The sequence below is a fragment of the Plectropomus leopardus genome, chromosome 1, assembly GCF_026936395.1.
Source record: "Plectropomus leopardus strain MGB_pleo_1.0 chromosome 1, ASM2693639v1, whole genome shotgun sequence".
NCBI lineage: Eukaryota > Metazoa > Chordata > Actinopteri > Perciformes > Serranidae > Plectropomus > Plectropomus leopardus.
Genome location: NC_142176.1, coordinates 20,538,848 through 20,561,907, shown reverse-complemented (window position 1 = coordinate 20,561,907; position 23,060 = coordinate 20,538,848). Strand labels below are relative to the sequence as shown.

Here is a 23,060-nt window from a genome sequence, read left to right as displayed (position 1 = left end):
CAGACCAGCTCAGGTTTCTGTAGAGACCATGTCAGAGTCAGAGCAGCTCCGGATCACTTCTAATTCCTCAGTTTGGAAAAGACGTTTTTAAAACACAGTGCCTTGATAAGAGTTGTTACCACTTGGGTTTCTCTTGTGGTACTTTTTCTCAAGAACTGACATTGAAGCTTTTCAGTAACCCTTAAAGCACAGTACAGTATTACTTTTGGCCAGAAACACCCCCTACTTCTTCTATACTTAGGATCAAAAGAAACAAAACTTCAGATCCCCCAACTGAGAACTTCTTCTTTTATCTGTTTACAGCTGGTCCAGAGGATCAACTCCATTTACTGCACTAAACGTGGGAAGAAGAGGCTGAAGAAGCTGTCCATGTCCAATGTTGAGACTGCATCTCTGAGGGGTAAGAGCTCTCTTTATTCCCTTTATCCACTGACCAGATAAGTGAGTAAATATTTGCCTCTCAGCCACCCACACAGAGTTCTTGCTGTGTCCTTCTTGTGACATAAACACATGTTTGTGAAATTGCCCTCTGACCCATAGAAAACCTTCTTGTCTGTCTCATGTCTGCCTCCAGATGACAACAGTGAGAGTGAGAGTGACTCTGATGACAGGTTCAAAGGTGAGTAACCACATTGGTCATACTTGGAGTGGTTAGGTGCTACAATTCTGTCAACTGGGAACGTTTTCTTGGAGCTGTTTCCTCCGTATTTGTGCAACAGTTTCCCAGTTTTTATGACACTGTGTGACTTGACAGATGGCAGAGTTTTAACACAAACTTTGCCATGTGCACAGATTATCAGTAAAACATACATTTATCACCTGTCTAGATTCAGTGACAGGAATACGAACAAGATTCAGTGATGTTGCGTTTCTGGTTTGGTGTGAGTTGCCAAATGTTTGAGATATCGACTGTAGAGATGTCTGCCTTTTCTCTAAAGGAACAAGATGGCACTCACCATGTGGTGCTCAAAGGGCCAAACAAAATACATTTGAAAAAATCATACCTGGTTAATCAAAATAATCCATAGACCTTGGCAGTTTCATGTAGGAACTACTTTCACTCTGTTGAAGTACATCCGCCAACTGTATCACTGCTCAGAAGGAAGTATGCATCTACTCATGGATGAGAGGCTTGTGCTTGTGACAGCGCGAGATGTAAACATTGATGGCGTCATCCTCAGATGAGCTGTAACACTAGCCAGCTCAGTTGTGAGCTTGCAGTAGATACAAGCTTCGTCCTACGCAATGATACATTGGAAGAAAGGAAGTGTAAAGAGTAGAAAGAAAATAGTTCCTACATGAAACTGCACATAATTAAGTCTGCAGATTATGTTGAGTAACAGGGTAAGGATTTTGTGAAAGAGACATCGCTGTTGAGTTTTACAGCTGATATCTCCAACACTCTGCAACTCACACCAAAACAATCTACATTAATAAATAGCTCTACAGGAAAGAGGGAAAATGTTTATTTGATTTTGGGGTGAACTGTTCCTTTAATGTTCATTTCCCTCCTCAGCTCACACCCAGAGGTTATTGAAACTGCAGTCCATCCTGCGACGGGCCCCCAGCTACCGCACGCTGGAGCTGCAGCTCATTGAGTGGCAGGAGAGAGAACTCTTTGAGTATTTTGTGGTTGTTTCTCTGAAAAAGAAACCCAGCAAAAACTCCTATTCCCCAGAGGTCACCTACCAGTTCCCCAAGGTAAAAGCATGACAGCCATATCTAAATACATCCAGTTAAATGCATCAAAGGATCTCAAGTGGTTTTGCTCAGGATTACAAATCAGAATTACAGATACGTCACTACTGACCGTTTTCCAAATGTTATGATGGGTAAGAGCCACATTTCTTATCATTGTTTAATGCTGTTTACAGCAGGGGCTGAATTTTAAAAGTACTCACTGTGGTGTGTTAGTTTGTTCAGGTGACTGCTGAGAATAGCAAGGTCTAGGAAAATATAATCAATTGGTTGTTAAATGGCCAATATAATTATTTTGGTAATAATAATACTGATAAGAAGAAATGAATGTATGTGTGGGCAGCAGAGCTTACACATATGATCTAATTCTTGATGTGTCTGCAGGACCAACATCAGCATTTACAACTTGACATAGTTAATGACAGTTAATATCATCCAGGGAATTTTAGATGATTGTGGGGATGAACTGTTGATTTTTGCTAGCAAATGTAATCCAGTTAAGTCATATTTAGACAGTCTGGAAGATGTAAATGTTAATGCCGTGGATAAAGCAGGCTGGTATCATCTCAGAAGTGATTATGTGCTGTAGGCTTTCCCGCTCTGAGCTTTTAGTCATAGATTACTGCAGAAGTGTGTGCGCTGGAAATGACGACGATGCTGAATGACATCTTATAGTTATACATGCCTTTTTTTAAAATTAAAATTGAAGTAAAAATCTATATTTATGTGAGCTGTTCACACTTGATTGGGCAGGTTTTGTACAGTTTAAAGCTATACAAGATTTACAATAACACAGAGCCTGGGGAGTCTGGGAGCCTGTTTACAGTTTAAAATAACCAAGATCTGTGGCAGGGAAGTGTTTTTAGTCTTTCCAAGATATATTTTAAAGTTATTTAAGATTTGGTTCAGCAGAAGCGTCCCATGGGAGATGTACATCTCTGCCAGCCAGGGGAAACTCTCACTCAGCTGAGTTAATGAGGACTATAGAGGGCAAAGGTTTGACCTTGTTTGGGAGACTGGTCATTTCTTGGTCACGCTGACATCAATGGGGATCTTTAAAAACAGGAGAACTCAGTTATCTGAAGGAGAATGAGCTGACTGAAACTCCTCTTCTCTCACAGCTAGAGAGGCCCACCAAGCAGATGAGGGAGGCGGAGCAGAGACTCAAAGCCATTCCTCAGTTCTGTTTCCCAGATGCAAAAGACTGGAGTCCTGTGTCTGAGTACGCCAGGTATGGAAGAAAATCTGTGTCAAATTCATTATATCTCGTCTACTTAGGTGGTACTCTCAAGCGATGTTGAACTTCCATGAAGTTGGGGGCTTGTGAGGCTCATTTAAAAAAAAGAATAGCAATACTGATCCATCTTAGCACTTTTCCACATTATTCATAGGACATGTTGATTTTCAGGCAAGGCAACCTGATGAATATGTTTGGTATTTTTTTTAATCTTTTTTATCTATCTATCTATAGTCTTCAAAACGATAAGATATGGGAAGTAGGATATTATGACACATTTTCCTGATGTTGCATTGTTAAATCTAACAATAATTGTTAACAACTTTTTTATTTTTTAATAATTTACTGAATGCCTCTCACAATAATGTTAACCAAGTCAGGTGAGAAAAACAACAACACATACATTTACCACATCCAATCAAATGACAAATGAACTTCTTTTTGAGGTAAATCAAATAGATACTTTGATGACAGCATCATACTTTATGCTCACTGTTTTATATTTCTTCCATTCTAAAAAGAGGTCAAATGTGTTTTACATCAACCATTTGGGCCAAATTATCCTAAGTAATTGATGTCAGTTCATGTTTTTTGGGGGGTTATTGATAAAAATCGGTCTTTCCAAGTGGCATTCAAACAGGCTTAAATGTAACTTTCCTTAAGCTGTAGGATCCCTGGGTCAGATTTTGTGGAGGTATCAAAAGAATGACTCTATAATGTTGTTTTATTGTTGCAAACCTCATAGATTTCTATTCTATTTTTTCTTCAAGTTGTCCTCTGGCGTGTTCATTTGCACTCATGTGCACACTTTCTCTTCCAAAAGTTCTTAAGTTAAAAAATAAAAAAATAAAACATTGAACTGAAGGAGGAATAAAACTGCTTCTGTTCTGATGTATGTCTTGTAATCTAAACCGTTTTCCCAAAATCAATAATTGAAAAAAAAGGAATAATAAAAATAAAAGCAGCAGAGCTGAGATATTTTAACCTTTAGCCCCTGGAATTAATTAAATAACTCATGAAATGAAGCAACTCGGTATTGTCTTTCGTGTAAATGTCTGCACATGTACTGTATGTGTCTTTATGTCAATATCATGTTTATACATTGTTTTTTTTGCCCCAGTGAAACCTTCTCCTTCATGTTGACTGGAGAGGACGGCAGCAGGAGGTTTGGATACTGCAGGCGCCTGCTGGTAAGCCACCGTTCAACCCCTCATCCTCTACTCCCTGTTCACACCCTGCTGAGCCCTGTTTGTTGTGACAGGCCTTTTTTCATGTGAGCATGCGATACGGTTTTCCTCTGGGGGATGTTGATGTGTTACATGATGGCCCACTGTGACAACAGGAAACAGAACACAAAGACAAAAGAAAGAAAAACTGTACTCATGATTGATTTGGTTTAAAAAAAAAAAGGTTTGCATGAAAATGGTTTACTATTAAATACTTATATCTGTTGTTAGACATTTTTTTGTTTAATCACATATTTACCTTAAAAATAATAGAAAGAAAAAAAGCAGCCACATATTATTTGAATAGTGTTAATGCTGCAAACACACAGTGCATACAAATGTAATAATTTATGGTAAAAGCCCAGTTAGGATTGACTCATTGACTTTAATGAGAGTTTCCCAGGAGAGGCGAAACAAAGAGAAACCATGAAAAATCCTAACTTTGTCATTGTGGAGCATTTCCTCCTCATAATGAGGCCGGAGAGCCCTTTGAAGTTTTTTTGATGAGCTTCCCATTTAACTTGCGGGCAGAGCGCATGACTGTGTGGGATTCTGTGAATGTGGTGGTGATTTTGTTTGCCGTTTGGTATTTCTGACTATGTTTACAGTACCTCAGTGTGCACGTTCTCAGAGGTTTACTTGGAGGGTCTTTGTGTGTTTGTGTATGTGCTGGACGACAGCCAGATGTTTTGTGAATTCTTTGACTAGACAAAAAGATGTTTTCAACCTCGACCTGCTCTGTTGATCTGAAGTTCATCTTGATAGAAGCAGATTTTAATGAAGGTAGAGGAAGAGGTGAGCTGCTCTCCTCCAGTAACTTTGTTTCCTCCCTGACCAGCCGTTGGCAGTAACTGAGCATTCCTGAGGACTTGACTCAAGCTCCACATAGTTGATTTAATCATCCATTTGGAAAAGCGGAGGAGAAACAAGAGGAGAAAATTGTATACCTAATATGGACAAGTGGATTGGCGGTTCTTGAGTGCTTGTGCTCATTTGTGTCTGTGTGTTTGAGCGTCTGTGTCTCAAAGCACATTATGGTCTATGAGTGTACAGAGGAAGGTAGATACAATCAGCAGGAGCAGATAAACCACCTGTGTTTAGGAAGTTGGTATCCACATAAAAGACTTTCACCTCAGATCACAGACAAGATTCAAAGACTAAAAAAAGCTACAGTATTTAAACAACTTATCTGCAAATGATATTATCACGGTCTACAGGTCATGCTTGTTTTATCATGGTCTGACTCTTTGAGTTTTTGTCTTGGTTAAACAGCAGTTTTCCCTGAAATCAATTCTTTTTTGCTACTCTAAAAGAGTAACCTACACAGCAAGTTCAGCTTTGCAGCAACTACTGATTTAGAGCAGCTAGAATAATCTATTTCTGGTGAATAGTGTTAGCAAAATGCCATCTGTATGTAATTGTTCATATTTAATTTTTGCCATACGATACAGCGATGACGGCGATCATTTTCTAACCACACAGGGTTGACAGTATACACCTGATCTTTTTTTTTTTTTTTACACGGCGGTATCGGGACATGGTAATGGCTAATATGCAAGTTTAAGTATCAGAAGTGTTAGCTTGAATAAAAAAAAAAATTATATTGAAAAATCTGTAATGAAAACTTACCTTAAAGAGACTTTGATTTTTCTTTTATAAAATGTGCCACAACTTTATGGCAATGCAGTAGATATTACACTCTTTGAATGTGTCTCTTTATCATACCAGTTACACCACTGACCAATAAGTCTCGAATACCTCCTCTTACAGCCAACTGGGAAAGGACCTCGCCTTCCAGAGGTGTACTGTGTCATCAGCAGACTGGGCTGTTTTGACCTATTCTCCACGGTGAGTTCAGCCTTTCTCGTGCACGCGCACGCGCACACACACACACACGTACTGTAGACAGTCAGCTAGCGTACACTAACAGTGTGTGGTTAACCAGCTGAAGTAAATGACGTTCAGCAGACCTTCAGCTGAACGTCATTGTTCACTGGTAAACCTTTTTTTCCTCAGTCTTCTGATTTTTACTTCCTGATTTCCCAGAGTAACTGTTTCCTTCACTTTTGTGTCAGTGGTGCTAACAAAGAGCAGAGCTGTCACTCTGTTTGACTTTTCCAGCCTTATCTGATTACTTATTAATCCAAAGTGAGTCAGTCCAGGCTGCTGAAACGAAGTGGCTGCTTTATGACATGAAAAATAAATAATCATGGTGTGTTTCAGAGCTAAGTGCAAATATACAGTATTCATAGTTTAATAATAAAAAAAAGAGATGTTTTTAAAGGCTGTACAAAGGTTTGAAAAATCTGAAATCTGTATTCAGTTGTTGAGTCAAAGTAGAATAATCATCACCATGTTAATTAATTTTAGTATTTAATTTGTGAACAAAGTGTTTACCAGCCAGAGAGTATGACCTTCATGAGATAAAAGAGTGAAAGAGAGTCCCTTAAATGTCTCAATTTCGAGACCTGTACAGCAGCAAACCTGAGACAATTATGGTAAATAGGAAAGAAGGCCAGTGTTTGATTTTAAAGGGGGGGTTGTGTGTGAGAGACAACAGACCGACAGACAGGCAGAATGGGAGGTAAAGAAAGGTGATATCATATGACCTTGAAAACAAGCGATCCTCCAATCAACTTTCCAGCAGGCAGCTTGGACCAAAACAGGCAGACAGGCACACTGGGTGGAAATTTCCAATCACACAGTCATGGAAAGAAATTAATTTGCTATTTTTCAAAACAGAAAATGAATACGAAGTTCCAGACAATTGCTAGAACTCAAACACATAACAATATGTTTCCATAAACTGTTGCCATGGTCAATAACCTTGATGACGGTGCACTTTCTAGGCTATTCATTCAACATGAATAAAAACCTTGGCTCCTTTAATATTAAAAGATTTCCAGATACTTTGCGTATTGTTAAGGAAACTGTGCTCCCATGTTCAGATCCTGGATGAGGTGGAGCGGCGGCGAGGTGTCTCGGCAGCCCTGGTCTACCCCTTCATGAGGAGTCTGATGGAGTCGCCCTTCCCTGCACCAGGGAAGATTATTAAAGTGAAGACCTTTCTGCCCGGTGCAGGAAATGAGGTCAGAGCTGCTACTTTATACTACTTTAATTATGTTCATAAGTTCAAATCATTTTAATACTTTGTCGATTTTAAAACCAGCTTTGTTTCATAACAACGTGGGTAGTAGGTGTAGATGACTTGATTTACTTGACTTAAGCACTTTGCCCCTCCAAAGAGCAAAGGCCATTGACAAATGACTTCCATTTCACTCGGCTTTTCGCAGTTTTTTCTATGCCCTTTTCCACTGTTCTCTCGGGTCATGTAGCACCTGTGTCAAAAGAATTTGCATCTTTCTACTGTGTGGACAGCCCAGTTTTATGAAAAGGATATCTTTGCAGCAGATAAATACTTCTTAAATTAGATCCACACACTGCGATAACTTAAATTTTACATTTTTTTCTGTCATTCAGGTCATCGAGCTGAGGCGGCCCACTGACTCCAGACTGGAGCACGTGGACTTTGACAGTCTGTTCAGTTGCCTCAGTGTACGTCAGGTGATACGAGTCTTTGCTTCGCTGCTGCTGGAGCGTCGAGTCATCTTTGTGGCTGATAAACTCAGGTGAGGCTCCAAGTTTGTCTTTGTCCCTCTGCAGTGTGACAACCATTTCCAAAACATCATTTAATGAAAGACAGCAGAGTCTTTTACTCCCGTGCCCTGTCACCCATTTGATTTTTGTCATATTTGGGTTTCCTTTTCCTCTTGCAATGTGAGACATTTGGTCTGTTTGAGCCTTTGTACATAGTTTCTGACAAAAATAATGACGTCTCTGGACTTCGGGATGTGTCCTGGCACACTTTTGTAGTTTTCAAGCTTGAGAAATATTGGTTGCAAAAACTTTTGACAGACTGCCAGTTTGTTTGGACTAATCCTGGCTGATGATGAGAGAACTGCAACAACTTTTCTACACACATAATAATGGAAGCATTATTGCATTGTTTTTGTCAACTGGGGGCTTCACAGATGCACACTGTGTTGAACTGTTTGATTATGATGTATTGATAAGTATCAGACAGTCAGGCAACAGGTCAGTCAGTTAGTTGCCAGTGTGGATAGCTGAAGTAAAGTGGGTCACAGCGATGAGTCATTGCCAGAGGAGAAGAGGGTGGGGCTGATAAGATGCGAAGAATCTCCGGGGAGTCAGTGTCCCAGTCTGTCCTCCTGTTACAGAAAAGAGAGGGGTACTTTTGGAGCTTTGGAGGCGAGGGTGGAGTGGGAGGAGATTTGAGTGGAGAAGCAATCTCTCCATGTATCAAAGCCCAGTTTAAACAAACATCAGTGGGGGCAGTGACTGTGAGGAGAAGGAATGCACTTCCTGTGTGCACGACTCTGCCCTCTGTGATCTGTGGCTCGAAAGTCACCGTTTGACTTATGATGCCACATTCACTCCCTACATATGAGCTACGGCACTTTCTGTGTCCCTGGAGAAAATCAGTCTTAGTTGCTTATTACAGGGAGTGATAACATCAAGGAGTCATTGGGTGGGAGTCATAAGGTGGCTCACCATACAATATTATCATGATCTATTACTCAAGACAGTGACGGTTTGACTTTACAGGCAATTTTGTGATTCTGTGATAACTTGCACAGCAATCATTTATGATGCGATGCATTATCTGAAGCGGCCTTAAGAGAAAAACATTCTTCTAGAGGGGTGAAATAACTATTAAAAAACATTGTTCAGTCATACGGTATGTCGCTGAGCCCTCTCTTTATGGTCGGTTGCAACGTCTGCATCACTGCTGATGCGATGCCAATCCACCTGTCCATCTCACGCGCCATCTTACCCTGAGGGTATACTATTAATTTACACATTAAAATGTTTGCAGCAATGGAAGGACGCATGAAGTAAAACTACAAATTAAGTTGCGGAAAGCTGAAATAACTACAAGAAAGTAAATTACAAATATGAGTTTTAAAATGATGTGTCATTTATATGCAGTCATGCTTAGTGTGTATTATGCTAAAACCGTATGTGTGTGTGTGTGTGTGTGTATGTATTTGTGGATTTAAATGCGTTAGCGTGCATGCATACATGCAGAGCTCATGTATTTTGGTTTCTTTTGAAAATAGTGACAGGGCCTCACTGCTGCATTAATGACTTCTATGATAAAAGGGCTGTTCCCTCTGGGGCTCTGGCACATAATCCATTCCCAAAATACTTTGCCAGTAGAACATGATGTATGTTTCTTGCCTTGTAATGTATATTCAATACAAGCAGGAAGTTAGAGGAATAGCCATGTTAGGCAACAGTTTTCTGTGAGGTCCTCTATCGCTCGTTTCTTTGGCGTGTTACATTCATTTAACTTTTGTAATATTATACTGAAACTGTCTGTTGTTTTTTCCAAAGAGATTGTTGCCTTTGCATGAAAGTCTGCACAGACAATTTCTTTTTAAGTGATTGCTCACCATCCAATGCCTGTAACAACAAGCTGGATGCCTAATAAGATAAATTTATCATCAGCTATGTCACTCTCACTGTAATTGCTTAACTCGATTGACCTGAAAATGCTGAATGGGTTTGTCAGTGCTGCAGACTTATGTAAACAGTCTCTGTCAGTCCTCAGGCAAAAGTTGAAGACAGTTACCAAATTATATGTGCATGTCTTGATTTATCTCCTGCTGGCATGACAGTTAAATACTTCTACAGTAAGTGTCACTGCATATTGTATGTATTGTAACAGAAAGTATGAAATATTATTTGATGTCAGAGGTTTCCTGTTACAGGAGGTTTCACATAGTTAAGAGTCCAGCAAGAAATATAATGAAAGGTGATTAGTCTTATGGTTAAGACAAAGAAAGAGAGGGGAGAGTAAAAATGGAGGTAAAGGAGGCTGCTTCTCTGGTTTCCCCTTTATCATGTTAAAGTTAGTGTATTATGCGATATTCAGAGCAGCAGACACTATTCGATATGTAAAGATACATTGCCTGCTCCATGTTGAGAACCGTGTGCAGACAATCCCGTCCCAGACTCTAGACATATGTTGCATTCCCATGCCCCTTGGATGGTTCCATTTACGGAGTTGGGAAGTTGTTCTTCCAACTTTTTTGTGTTTATGAGCTTTTAATTTATAATGTGGAAGCGTCGACGCGGAACGTCGACGCTACAAAAAAGATGTGTTGTATTTTTATCGCTCAGAGCGTTTAACATTCCTGTGAAGATTCATGCAGTTATCCAAGTATAACGAAACAGTTTGAAGCGGTTAAAAAATGATATGCAATAAGTGAATTATAAAAAGTTTCTTAACATCAATAAAAATTTACTTTTCAACAATGCATCTCGTGTACCAACATTTTCACAGTTACTAAGTTGTTGTTCCGACCTGAGAGGTCCTTCATGTGAATTTTGGCAGTGGGGATGTAACTTGACTGATTATTCCCACACCACATGAATGCAAGGATAGACATGCTTTAAATGTTGCATACAGCTCCTTTAATAGTGAGTCCGCATCTATGTCTGAAGCAGTTTCAAAACTGGTATTTATACTGCATGATAAATGATACGATTTGAAGTGTTCTATGTTGGTTGAGTTTGTGCCGTCTGTTTTTAGTTTTGCACTAATCCAGCAGTCTGAAAGTGAGTTGGAGGTCTGTAGAGCACTGACACATTTTTCCTCAGACAGGTACAAATATTGCCACTGCTGCTGGCATTTTTCTAATCAGTGAGTATGGCAACACTCATTTCATTTAGTTCTCCGTTTTTCTCAAACACTTTCTGTAACACGCTCTGTGGAGCTGGCACGAAGCCAAAACCGCTTTTAACAACTTAACTGGTTTCCCATGTGGTATTTAACTTAGAGGTAGAGTGAAATCCACACACTGCAAACACGTGAAATATTTCTGTTTTTCAAAGAGTCAAGAAACACTTGGCCATTACCAGAGCCTGACCAGCTGATTTTTACATCAGTGTCGTTCTCGTGAATGTTTGCACCCACGCGTAGACGCTCACATACACATGCAGACACTCATATTCACAAACACCTGCACACATTCATCTGCTCTCTAGACAGCGCTGATCAAGCTCAGACATTACTGTGGTTTAAATGAGAACATGTATAGAGTTTCCCATTGGGAAGCCATTTCTCATTGTAAAATGGCTTCTGCTGTAGCCTTCTGTGGAGCCGCAGAGCTGAGATAGTGAGCCGGTGGCTGGAGATCCTTAAAGACAGGAAGTAAGGGAAAACCATTTGGGGACTAAGGGAGCAGAGAACATTCTGCTAGCGGATAAAAATACACCCTGTGCAGCTTGTCACAGGAATCCTATAGGTCTATATGTGCTCTGCTGCCTCTTTATATGATTTCTAGGTGTTATTTTGAGTTTGGGAAGAGCTTTAATATTGAAGAATGTTTTTTGTGGAGCTTTGCAGCACAGCTGGTGTCTGACAGCTGTGGTTCAGTCTAGTCCTCTTTGTCCTCTCTCTGTGGAATCAGTCTTAGCCATGCCAGGACTGCTTGACACAGTGCAGTGGTTTAGTAGAGCCGTGAAGCATGTGGTGATACAGGCTTTTGTCTCCCTCCCTCTTTCTCTCGGACACTGAAATTTTCCCTCCTCCTCTGGGCTTCGCAGACTAAGCCTCTGGATCCCATGTTTCCTGGAGTATGTGCCAGTCCAGCCTCACACACACTAAAGCAGGCCTGGCAGAGCTACAAGAGCTAATATGTCAGGATTAGCTCCCAAACCCCAACACACAAGAGCTCTGCACAAACTTCACCTCTGAGGAGCTGGTTCTCCTCTCTTTCCCTGAGAGTTGAGTCATAAATTTATGTGACTTTTAAGTGTGTAATCAAATTGAAATTAATCAAATTAATCTTTGAATCGTAGGTCATGCTTGTGTAGTGTCATTTAACAAGTAAAATTTTGAAGTTTAACATTTAAAGGGTTCACTCTCACAAACTTTGTCTCATCTTGGTATGTTAGAGTCTTATTTTCCAACCAATCCACACATATGTTGTTGCTTAAGAATCCGCTGAAATCAGCTTTGCTTTTTCAGAGGTTATTGCAGCCTGAAAAGAAAACTGCCATACAAGGCTGACAGGGGATTAAATTTGCTGTCTTATTGTATGTATATGAGGGTACCAAAATAACAAGAGATTATAATCCATGTCAGCAGCTCTTTTAGGCTTTACATGGGCACAGCGGTTTGCCTAGTTCTGCCCAACTGTGCTGTGATTGGCTCGTAATAACTTGAATCATGATCTCTTTGCCCTATGCGTCAATGTGATGAATACTCAAAACATAGTGGGGCCCGACCAGACGAAACAATATTCAGAGGAGAAAAATGCATGCTTTGATCAATTTGCTAACAAGCATGCTAACATGTTGTCGGTTACGATGTTGGTTTAACATGCCAGCTTAAGTCAAAATGTCGTCAGAAAGACGTTGGACTTTAAGTCGGATGGACTTTAAATTTTATTCAGAATGTATATTGGGTTGACGATATGTGATTTTACATTAAAATTCCACATTGTGTGGATGGTAATATGACGTTTTGCAGATGTTGTTTTTTTTTCTAATATCTCACAACTAAATGACGTTCTACTTCAGGATGACATTGGCATGGGACATTTGTGAGACGTTTGAAGACGTTACATTTTGGGTAGCAGATGCTGTCTTGATATTGCATTTTGGTCATCCGAGTTCGCATACTAAACTCAACCAAATATCAACATCAAACAACATTGCATGCTAATATTAGCAGTGTTTTGCACACTGCTTCCATTAATGCAGTGCAGGCAGAACTTGCCATGGGTTTTCTTTTTTCCTCAGCAGCAGTCTGTGGAGTTGTTGGGTGGACAATTGATCTGTCAAATTGGTCATAGCTGATCAGATCAATGGATGAAAGGATTTGCTGCAGAGAAGCGAGTAAAAGCAATCTTTCGACTCAGCGCAATTAACAGTTGACTTTCATTTTCAGTGTTTCTTGCAATCTACTGCTCCCTCTGTGCCCAGAGTACTCTCTGCACTTTGAGAATGTGGTGCAACAAATAACTGAATGGTGACTATATGCCAATAGTGCTCCTAATTAACAGTTAATTTGCAAAAATATAAAATTAATATGTCGTGGCAGATGTTTGACAGGCTGCCACAAATAAATTAATGTTTGGGAAACCCCTATTAGTACTTCACAGACAATACAGATGAGGCTGATAGAAATGTCACTGCATGCATTTGGTCACAAACCAAAAATATTGAACACCATTTCCTGGCAATATGTCCAATATTTGCTGAAATAGTTCAGTCCGGACCAAAGTGGTGGATTGACAGACCAACATTTTCGTCCGTTTGAGTGAGTCACTCCTCTTGCATGGCTAAAAACAACTTCATAACATAGTCTATTACATAATTTTGTAATAAAGCATCACAGAGAAGACAGTTTATCAAAAAATCCCTCTCTGCTGAAACTGTCTGTTTTATTTAGAAGGTTTTTTGCTACATATTATTCTTACCTGTGCTGTACCTGAACACGGAGTATTGTGATTGTTTTGTTACGACCCATGTGTGGTCTAGAGGTCTGAAGTTTTGGTCTAACGGGAATGTCCCTCTTTCTTTCCAGAGTTGAGTGGCAACCTCTGGTAGTGCAGAGTGTTTTCATTGCAAGTTCATCTTCTCCCAAGAGTGTGTGGTTGGGGAATGAGTGTAATTGATCCTTTTGGTATCAGTGGTGTGTAGGGCCACGTGTAGCCTGTGGCGAAGGTTTTCTGAGATCTGTGCCCCATCACTCCCTGTTGGAACTCGTCAGACCCAGGAGACGGGATCTGTTAGGAATTATCGAGCCCTCCTCAGGCAAATGGAAATCAGACCGGCCAAAGCAAAGCTGCAAGTGCTTCATGGTATGAGCGATTCTGGAAAAGGCCTAAAAAGAATGAATGCTGTGGTTATTGTAGCCTTTGGGTTTTCACTGGTGTAATTCTATTTAACCCTGTCAAGAAAACACATTTTAATCTTGGCAATTTGACTCATGGGAAGTTAAGATGAAACAGCCTGTGGCAAACATGTAGCCTGAATGAATGGAGTGGAAAAGTTTTGTGGGAGTTTTGTCATTTATCTCAGCACATAGGGTACTGATCCCTGCTCTTTGTATGTTCTCTGTAAGCTGAAACTCGGCGTGAATGAGGTCACGTAAAAGGGAGTAACTTGTGTTTACTCGGATGTTCTGTCTGCTGTTGATGACAGCGACCGCGGAAAACATTCCTCATTAAAAGTGTATATATCTCAAGTGGGGTGCGTTTGCATACCATGTTTGATCCCTGGTCTTGTTCTTGATCCATACTGATTTAGTGCTCCTCTGTGTGTGTCTGTGTGCACGATTGGACCCACAGTTTATTTTCACTCCCTTTGTGTACATGGACTGGACAGTATGTAGAGGACAGAGGGGAGGAGGGGTCAGCCACTGTCAACAAGCGGCGGATCGTGAGAAACACGGGCTGCTATTTGTGATCTCCGTTTTATACCACAGCTGTCAGAGTTAAACCAAATTGGTGCTTTTTGGTATTGCGTCAACAAGCCTCCAGCTTAACTATAGCAGCATGTCAGATCCAGGCAGCCACAATAATGCATTTTATTGGGCTAACTCTTCTTCACTTTGGTTTGTAGAACAGTGGATGGTGTTGAACTGTAAGAGGGAGACGTGCAACAGATTAAGTCATCCATTTGTCTAAAAGTTTTTGAAAGTCTTTTAGAGAAAGTGTAAGAACAGCCTGTTGGATCCACATCCGTCAGATTAGCTTGAGGAAGAACAAAGTGTCAAAGCCAGAGCACATAAACTGTGCTGTTACGCCTCATGTAAAAGTAACTGTTTCAAGGAAAAGAGGATCAAGTAGTCATTTAACCTGAGAAGAGAGATTAGCAATGGAAATACACTATTTTTTTCCTCTTGTAGTTCAGTGATTTGAACATTTTGAAAGAGTTTTTTTCTTTGCAACTACAAAAGTTCATGACTGCAGCAAGCTGTATTTTTAGGAAAATATTGTGATCATAAAACCACTGTTCCCCTCTCAGTCTGGAAAAAAAAGTTTTTCATTATCTAGTGAAACATCTGTCCTGTTTTGACCGTGTTCAGTTTATTCTGGTGTGGCTGCTGCAGGGCGTTGTTGAAGATGATTGATGATGTGTGCCTTTTTTTTCTGTCTCCCATCATCAGTACCCTGTCCAGCTGCATGCATGCAGTTGTGGCGCTGCTCTACCCCTTCTCCTGGCAGCACACCTTCATCCCCGTGCTGCCAGGGTCCATGTTGGATATTGTCTGCTGTCCCACTCCCTTCTTAGTGGGGCTGCTGTCCAGCTCTCTGCCGAAGCTCAAGGAGTTGCCAGTGGAAGAGGTGAGTGTCTCTGCTTTTTCTTTGTCAGTTTCTTTTCCAGAGTTTTACATTTTAGACCAGTGTTTCCTACGTTCTGCAGATGTCCCTAATTGCTCTGTCTCTATCTCTTTTTTCTTGTCTTTCTCTGATTGAAGCCTCTTTCTTGGAAAAGTTCATATTAGTGTCTTGGCTGATAAATTACAACAATACAGATTCAGCGTGATTCCATTAGAAGTTGGCCGACTGTTGCTGCGTCTGTTTAACCTCCTCTGCCTTTAGTCTTATTATATCAGGGAACCTGCCAGGTGACTTCCAACCACAAGGAAGGAAACTGTGGTCACATTTTTAGAGGGTGCCCCTCACACCAGAACAACGTAAAGGTGCTTTCACTGTCATTTTTGCCACTTCGGGGCAGTGGAACAAGCTGTAAATGCAACGCTGACATATTATCACCTCATGCTGTTGACCATAGACTTTATATAAAGATAGGCAGCGCGTCTCAACTTACTCCCACATTACAAAAATGAGGCCAGAATATTGATGCACTAGTGATGTCATTTGGAGCCAGAGATTGTGCAGTAGTGATCTCCTAATTAAAACCAAACGTATCAGAGGAAACCAACACTTGAGCATGGATCAGGAGTAAAGGAGCTACCTAAAATAACAGAAACCATCTTTTTGAAGAATTTATTTGAAGTGTACTTTGATTTTTTAGTTCGGCCCATGTCCCATCTTTTAACATGTTGGGAGCAGGATGTATGACTATACTGCAGCCAGCCACCAGGGGGCGACAGAGATGTTTTGGCTTCACTTTCGGGGAGCTGTCCATCTTTATGGAGTGAATGTTGCTGACTCATGGAAATGCTCTTTCAAGCTAAGGGGATATGCAGTGTTAGATCATTTACAGTTCAGTAGATACAGTCGACCCTTCTCACATAACATAGTCATTTGATTCATTTTTTATATAGAATAATTAATTTGTGCAGATTTCAATAGTAATAATAATATCTAGTTACCTGAAAATCTTTACAGCATGTTTGCAGCCAGTACAGAGCCAAAATCAGGGCAACACCAGCCAAAGATTTCTAGCCTCCTTCTCTTTATAGTTTTGCATTGCCTCAAGCAGTCACATTTATGTTAGGGTCACACCTAGTTAACTGTCAAAATTGTTAACGTTTTGTTTTATCTCAGCACTGTCTACACCTTCCTATACCTCTCAGACTGAGAGATTTGTGTGAAAAGTCAGTCAGTCACAGTTAGCATTAACCTGTCACCAACATCTGCTGTCTGTTTATGTCACTCTTACTGCTGCTGAAACTTTTCTAAACTACTAAACTTCTACACGTTATATCAGATTTTTTTTGTGCTGTAGCTTCTTATAAGGTGATGATTATGTATATTACAGATTGTGTTTTACAGAAACCAAATTAGCTCTTTAGAATAATTTGCTCTTTTTCTCCTTTTCTCAGGCTTTAATGGTCGACCTGGGAACTGACAGATTCATCCGACAGGTTAGTGAATGGAAAAAACTGACATTAAAGTGAGACTGTGTAACTTTTACTTAAGGCAGTGATTTTTATTCCTCTATTTATTTAGGGAAAAATTGCAGAACAAAAAAATCATAAGAATAATGGTAAAACAGCCCCAAGCGAAAAAAAGGTCTCCGGGTGAAGTATTTGTGTTACACTGAACTGTGTAACATGCTAAAATGTAGTTTAACTGTAGAAAAAAGTCAGCAGATTGTCTCAATAATGTATGTTACAAAGCAGCAATATCTATTTAGTGTTTAACTAAAGCCAGTAAACATTAGCCATTAAAAGTTAATGGTCAAACCAGAACAAGTAAGCAGCTCTGCAGCAAATCCCCTGAATGTATTGAGCTGAGTGAATTCGCATTTTGTTGCTCATGAATTCAGCTTTTGTGTTTTTTTTCTACTTTCAAACGTTACTCGGTCTGGCTTTAAACAGGGCTGTAAAACATGCGGTTCTCTGTTGTAACTCTGAGCCTTTGAAACTGATTCCCCAAACAGGGTTGTTTATCACTGGTGACTGCAGTGTTTTCGGTTGTTTATAGATGGACGACGAGGCCTCGCTGTTGCCGCGGAAACTTCAGGCAGCTCTTGAGCAAGCGCTGGAGCAGAGGAATGACATCATCAATCAGGACTCTGACAGCGAGTCAGACGAAGGTGAATCAGTGACAAATAATCACTTCCTACCAAAACAGATGTTTTCGCTGCTAATTAGAGCGACAGTTTGCGTAGCAGAACTTGTTCAGTCTGAGTCTCTGTGAAACTGTGATGTCTGATAAAGACTTCTCATGACAGTGAGTCACAAAGGCTCACCTCAGAGGGGAAATAATATGGGGTTTCTGTTGATGAGAGGTACTTGTCTCGCATGGCCAGACTTATCTCGCTGTGTGCCAGCATTAGAGAAAGGTCTGACTGAACCCATCATAATTCTGCACTGAGGGAAAAAAACGCTCTGTTTTGTTTGTATTTCTTTAAACCAATCACAGTCGTCTTGGGCAGCGCTAAGTCCAGGATGCAGCAATGGTGCTCCTGCAAAATAGTGTTAAGAGGAGTGAGCCCTGGTATTAACATAGACAAATCCCTGTAACAGAAAACGTCACAAACATATTCAAACATTTTAGTGTGTAGGTTGCTAGCTTTAAAGTTGTTGTTGCTGTTTCACACAAAGCATTAAAACAAAGTGTGGAGATAGGTCTGGCTATACAACATTGGTTTCACATTGCACCAGGGATTTTGAATATGTCAGATTGGTTGCTGACAGGCATTATACTTACAGTCTGCATTCTGTGAGCCGCACGATCGTTGAGCTGTCTTGGGGCAAAGTACACAATTTTGTTGTGCAATTATGAGAAGAAGAAAAAAACAGTAACAGTCAAACGCACTAAATTTAGGTCATTTCCTAATTTTTGTCTTTTTCCCCCCTTTTTTCTTTATTTCTATTTTTTTTAGATGATTTTTAAGAAACATGGACAATAGATAATAAACAAACATACACTGGAATAATAAAAAATAAAAATCAATTTAAAAAATCAAATAAAAAATGCATGAAAACAAATAATATACACAAATAAATAAATAAATTAGATAAATAATTAAAATAAAAAATGTCTTAAAATTAGAATTTAATAAATAAATAACCTTAAGTAAGACATGCAAGGTTTCTAAAGTTATTTTGCCTTTCAAATTAAGAGTGATGCGGTTGTTTTTTAGTTTGTTTGCTACAGTGTGGTCCTTATGCATAACTCCCATATGGTCTAGCGGTTAGGATTCCTGGTTTTCACCCAGGCGGCCCGGGTTCAACTCCCGGTATGGGAAATGAGGTTTTATGCAGGTATAACCCCCAGGGATAATAATTGACTTATTTGTGAAGCACTTACAAAACTAGAGTAACAAACCGATTCACAGAGCGAATGATACTAAGCGAATGACACTAATATGGATATTGAAGAGACATTAAAATTGAAAATGTGTTGTTACGTGCTCAAAGACATGAGCAGTGATTCATATCGCTGCATTAATCAGTCTACATGAGACAGACTTTCTGCTTCCCACATTCTTACATTTATGTTTAAGCTTGACTTTATTTTGTAATACTACAACACACAACAACTGTCTGTTCTTTAAGGATCGTGCAATATTTAGACTGTAGTGGGCCCGGCCCACGAGCTGGCCATAACACCTAACGTTTACTGTACAAAACAACTAACATTACAAGAAAATAACAAGCTGCAACAATAATGTAAAACAGCCGGGGAATGCAGAAAATGAGACAAAAACCCAGTTATTTTGAAATCGTCCTTTAATGACTTTATAATGAGTCTTTTCTCCAGCCATGAAGGCCTCTGTGCCTCCGTAAGCTCACTCAGATTTTCCATTAGCTCAGTTCTAGCACAATATTCCTGACATACTTTGACAACACCAATGTAAGAGAAATAGATGTAATAAAAAGGGAACCACAATATTATTATTTCTTATTTTGTGGTCGCATGAGCATGATGGGATACGTCCCTGAATCTCTACACAGTGAACAACAGCTGTGGGCACATTTTATTACTCGTGTGGCTGCTAGGGTCGAGCCAAACCATGAATTCTACTTTAATCTTTACTTTAGACTTTAAGAACTATCTGTTTTCTTGGAAACTGTCATTATTCTATACTGTGTGTGACATAACCATTTTATCACTTTATTATGAGTGACTGAACTAAACACTGTGATTAATCCCTTTTCCTTTGTATCGGCAGAGTATAACTCCTTGAACAGCCTGGTGTCAGAGGCCTTCATCCGCTTCTTCCTGGAGACCATTGGCCATTATTCCCTCTTTATCACTCAGCATGATCGTGGGGACCGCATTTTCCAAAGAGAGGCCTTCCGCAAGTCTGTGGCGTCTAAAAGCATCCGGCGTTTCCTGGGTGTCTTTATGGAGTCTCAGATGTTTGCAGGGTTCATTCAGGATCGGGAGCTGAGGAAGAGCCGAGCTAAAGGTAAAATGTTCTTCCTTTATGTTGTTTTCCATGTCTGCACACTTTTCTCTAAGGATCTCCGCCTCTGTACTGACTGTTTTACTAACTGTGAAGGAGAGAACGCTGCAGTTATACTGATCTCTAGTGGCCGAAAGTTACCATCAGCATGTTTTCCCACCACATCTGTCTGCTACTTGGCAGTCACAGTTGTACCTCCCTGGAATACAAAGATGTTTCATATTTTCGCTCTCTCTCACTTTTTAAATAAAACAATTAATCTCTTGTGTGGTGCTGCTGACAGGTCTCTTTGAACAGAGGGTGGATCAGTATCTGGAGGAGCTGCCAGACACGGAGCAGAGTGGAGTCAACAAGTTTCTGAAAGGCCTTGGTGAGTCCTGCAGCAGATACACAAGGCTAGACTCAGATAACAGAAGCAGCTTTAAAATCAGGCTGCTCAAATATTTCCTCCACAACTTTATTGAAAACTCTCATACTACAAGATTAGATCACACACAGCTCATTGGTAATACTGTTGACTTGCCAGAGGGAGCTACACACCAACTTTTCCAACTTTCAGTAGCTGTAACTGTTTGCTCTGTCGAGAGTTTAACTCTTCGTCAGTATCTAACAATTTGTGATCATCACAGAAATACTTATAATAGTTTATAATAAGGTCAAAAATGTGTTTTGCTCATTGTTACTTCACTTGGATCTTTGAGCATCACAGTGTAGAATGATGTATGTGCTGATTTTGACACTAGAAATCTGTTTTCACATTTGTTTGCTGAAGTTTCTCTATGCTCATGAAATTTCAGTTTAATTATATACTATACAGGATTTTCCTTGAACAAAAAAAGAAAACAATATATAGACTCATACAGAAGTACTCACTCTCAATTATCACCTATGGCACACTAGAAAGTCTTAAAATGTCTTATATTCAATGTTAGAAATATCAGGCCTTAAAAGTCATAAAATAGTCTTAAATCTGAATTTGTGAGTCTTAATTACCACAAATATTTTATCTACCAACAATTTCATGTCTCCATCATTTACTTTCTTTTTGCCAAAATGAGTCAGGCTCCTCTGCGAGAAAGTTTACTTTTCTAATGTTACAAATCTTAAAACTGAAAGACTGAACCTTATACTGTTGTTTTTACTTTTTTACATTTGTTTTTACATTTTACTTGTTTTGAACATATAGATGAACCTAAATAACTCTAATAACCATATTCCTATATAAAGCCTACCTTTTCAAAGGACCACATAATCTACTTACCTTTAACCCTACTTCACCTGCAATGCTTGAATAAGCAAAAAGAATAAAATTTGTATCAAATTTGGTTTTAAATGATCTTGAAAAGTTCTCAAAAAGCCTTAACTTTAAAGATCTGATACCTTCAGGCACCCTGGTATTTTTCTGCAGAGATTCAGCCTGTATTTTCTGTGTTATGGACGTTCATGGGCGTGTACCCCCACAGTGCTCAGGTGAGTTCTGGGTTTTATAAAAAGGCAGGGATCAGGTGCCAGACTGCAAACAGCAGGCATCCAAGTGACACGTCACAGAAAAACGCAAATATAGTGACGTGAAACACCAAACAAGAGCAAGTGGGTACAGCTGTGGCTGGAGCAACTGTGTGACACAACAACCAGCTACTTGACTCACCCACCATACCTGCATGATCAGCCCCCACCTTTTGGCCCAGAAGTTAGCATTTAGCTAGCTCTGAAGTGTCAGGTTAAAAGAGAGGAGGTTAAGGTAAGGATTGGAGATAAGGTAAGGGTTACACCTTGTTATTTTTAAGGTGACTCGTCTCTTTATGTAGTATGAATAAAGTAATTAAATGAACTGAATTATTGCTACGTTTGGCTTCGTATCTATTCACTACGATGTCCCGTTTAAGCAGGGTTCAAATGAGTGTTGCACTGGTGGATTTGTGTCGTACTGGTGGTGGGCGCAGGCTGTGGTGGCGTGTCGTGCAGGCTTCAAACAGAAGGAGAGAATCTAGGGTTGATTTTTATTAGGGATGCAAGATTTTATATTTTATGCCAACATCCACTGATAACGTGATATTATCGTGCATCCCTACTGCTTAGTGTACCTGTAATGCTACATTTTGTATATTAATCTGGAGTATTATTTGTCATTAAAAATGTCTGGAGGAGATATTTAAAGATTTTATCAGAAAGCCACACTTTTTAGCGGATATTTAGATTTCTACACACAGTACAGTCGGCTGAATCGGCGTTAAATCACACTGAACCTGACATTATCTTCGCTTGATTTAATTCCTATATATTGTATAATAACCTGCATTGACTTTACACTCTCATACGTAGTGCATTGACATGATTTAATAGGTTTGTTTTGACTTTTTTCAGGAAGTAAAATGAAGTTTCTCCACAAAAAGAACTGAGGGGAAATCATCTTCCTGTTTTCAGTCACACAAGATACTGAAAACCTGACGTCTCAAGTCTGTGCATCATGATAATTCTCACCTTTTTATAAAAAATGTTTTGTCAAGGTTTTGTATGTAAACATGTACATATTATTTCACTGTAAGCTGGCTGCGATACTCTTCAGTGTATGTTTATAGTACCTTATGAGATAGCGATAGCAGGACGGTACACAGCGAGTGAGCCGCAGAGTAACCACTGATGTCCAGGTGTGCTTGGGGAGAGTGTTATCAGAGTGTGTGAGCGTGTGTGACCTGACATGGGCAGAGATGTACAGTTCATATGTTTTCATTTTGCATTATTTCACTATAGTGTTGTCCTCTGTTTAAGGAGTGTAAAACCTATTCGAAAACTGTACATGCATCAAGACAATGAAGAAAATGATTGTAACTCTTCATAGAGTCTTTTACAGTCTTTTATTAAAAAATGTAGTTAAAATGCTAAATGTGTGAGTTTATCTGTGTTGTTATATTTTGGTTAAAGGTCAGTTTAAGATCTTAACTCATCATAAATGTATTATTATATTTCTTTCAGAAAAAAAAGCACTTTTTCTCTCATGTCAACCAAAAAAGGCCAGATATCAACAA

General features: G+C 39.6%; 1 protein-coding gene and 1 non-coding gene across 4 annotated transcripts in view; both read left to right on the top strand.

Annotated features, from left to right (window-relative positions):
- Positions 1 to 22,918, top strand: part of dennd2b (DENN domain containing 2B) — a 61,750-nt gene extending 38,832 nt beyond the window's left edge. For all 3 annotated transcript variants that reach the window (XM_088077365.1, XM_042485349.2, XM_088077374.1), the window contains 14 exons: positions 304 to 400; positions 575 to 619; positions 1,517 to 1,701; positions 2,820 to 2,929; positions 4,056 to 4,125; positions 5,932 to 6,009; positions 7,110 to 7,250; positions 7,642 to 7,790; positions 15,371 to 15,548; positions 16,997 to 17,038; positions 17,601 to 17,712; positions 19,798 to 20,037; positions 20,318 to 20,404; positions 22,399 to 22,918. In XM_088077365.1, the coding sequence (XP_087933491.1) occupies positions 304 to 400; positions 575 to 619; positions 1,517 to 1,701; positions 2,820 to 2,929; positions 4,056 to 4,125; positions 5,932 to 6,009; positions 7,110 to 7,250; positions 7,642 to 7,790; positions 15,371 to 15,548; positions 16,997 to 17,038; positions 17,601 to 17,712; positions 19,798 to 20,037; positions 20,318 to 20,404; positions 22,399 to 22,433 (1,569 nt within the window). In that variant the 3' untranslated portion in view covers positions 22,434 to 22,918. The remainder of the gene's footprint in view (positions 1 to 303; positions 401 to 574; positions 620 to 1,516; positions 1,702 to 2,819; positions 2,930 to 4,055; positions 4,126 to 5,931; positions 6,010 to 7,109; positions 7,251 to 7,641; positions 7,791 to 15,370; positions 15,549 to 16,996; positions 17,039 to 17,600; positions 17,713 to 19,797; positions 20,038 to 20,317; positions 20,405 to 22,398) is intronic.
- On the top strand, positions 18,799 to 18,870 carry trnae-uuc (transfer RNA glutamic acid (anticodon UUC)). Its single transcript has one exon. It is a non-coding gene; the product is annotated as a tRNA-Glu (tRNA).
- Positions 22,919 to 23,060: the final 142 nt, after the last annotated feature.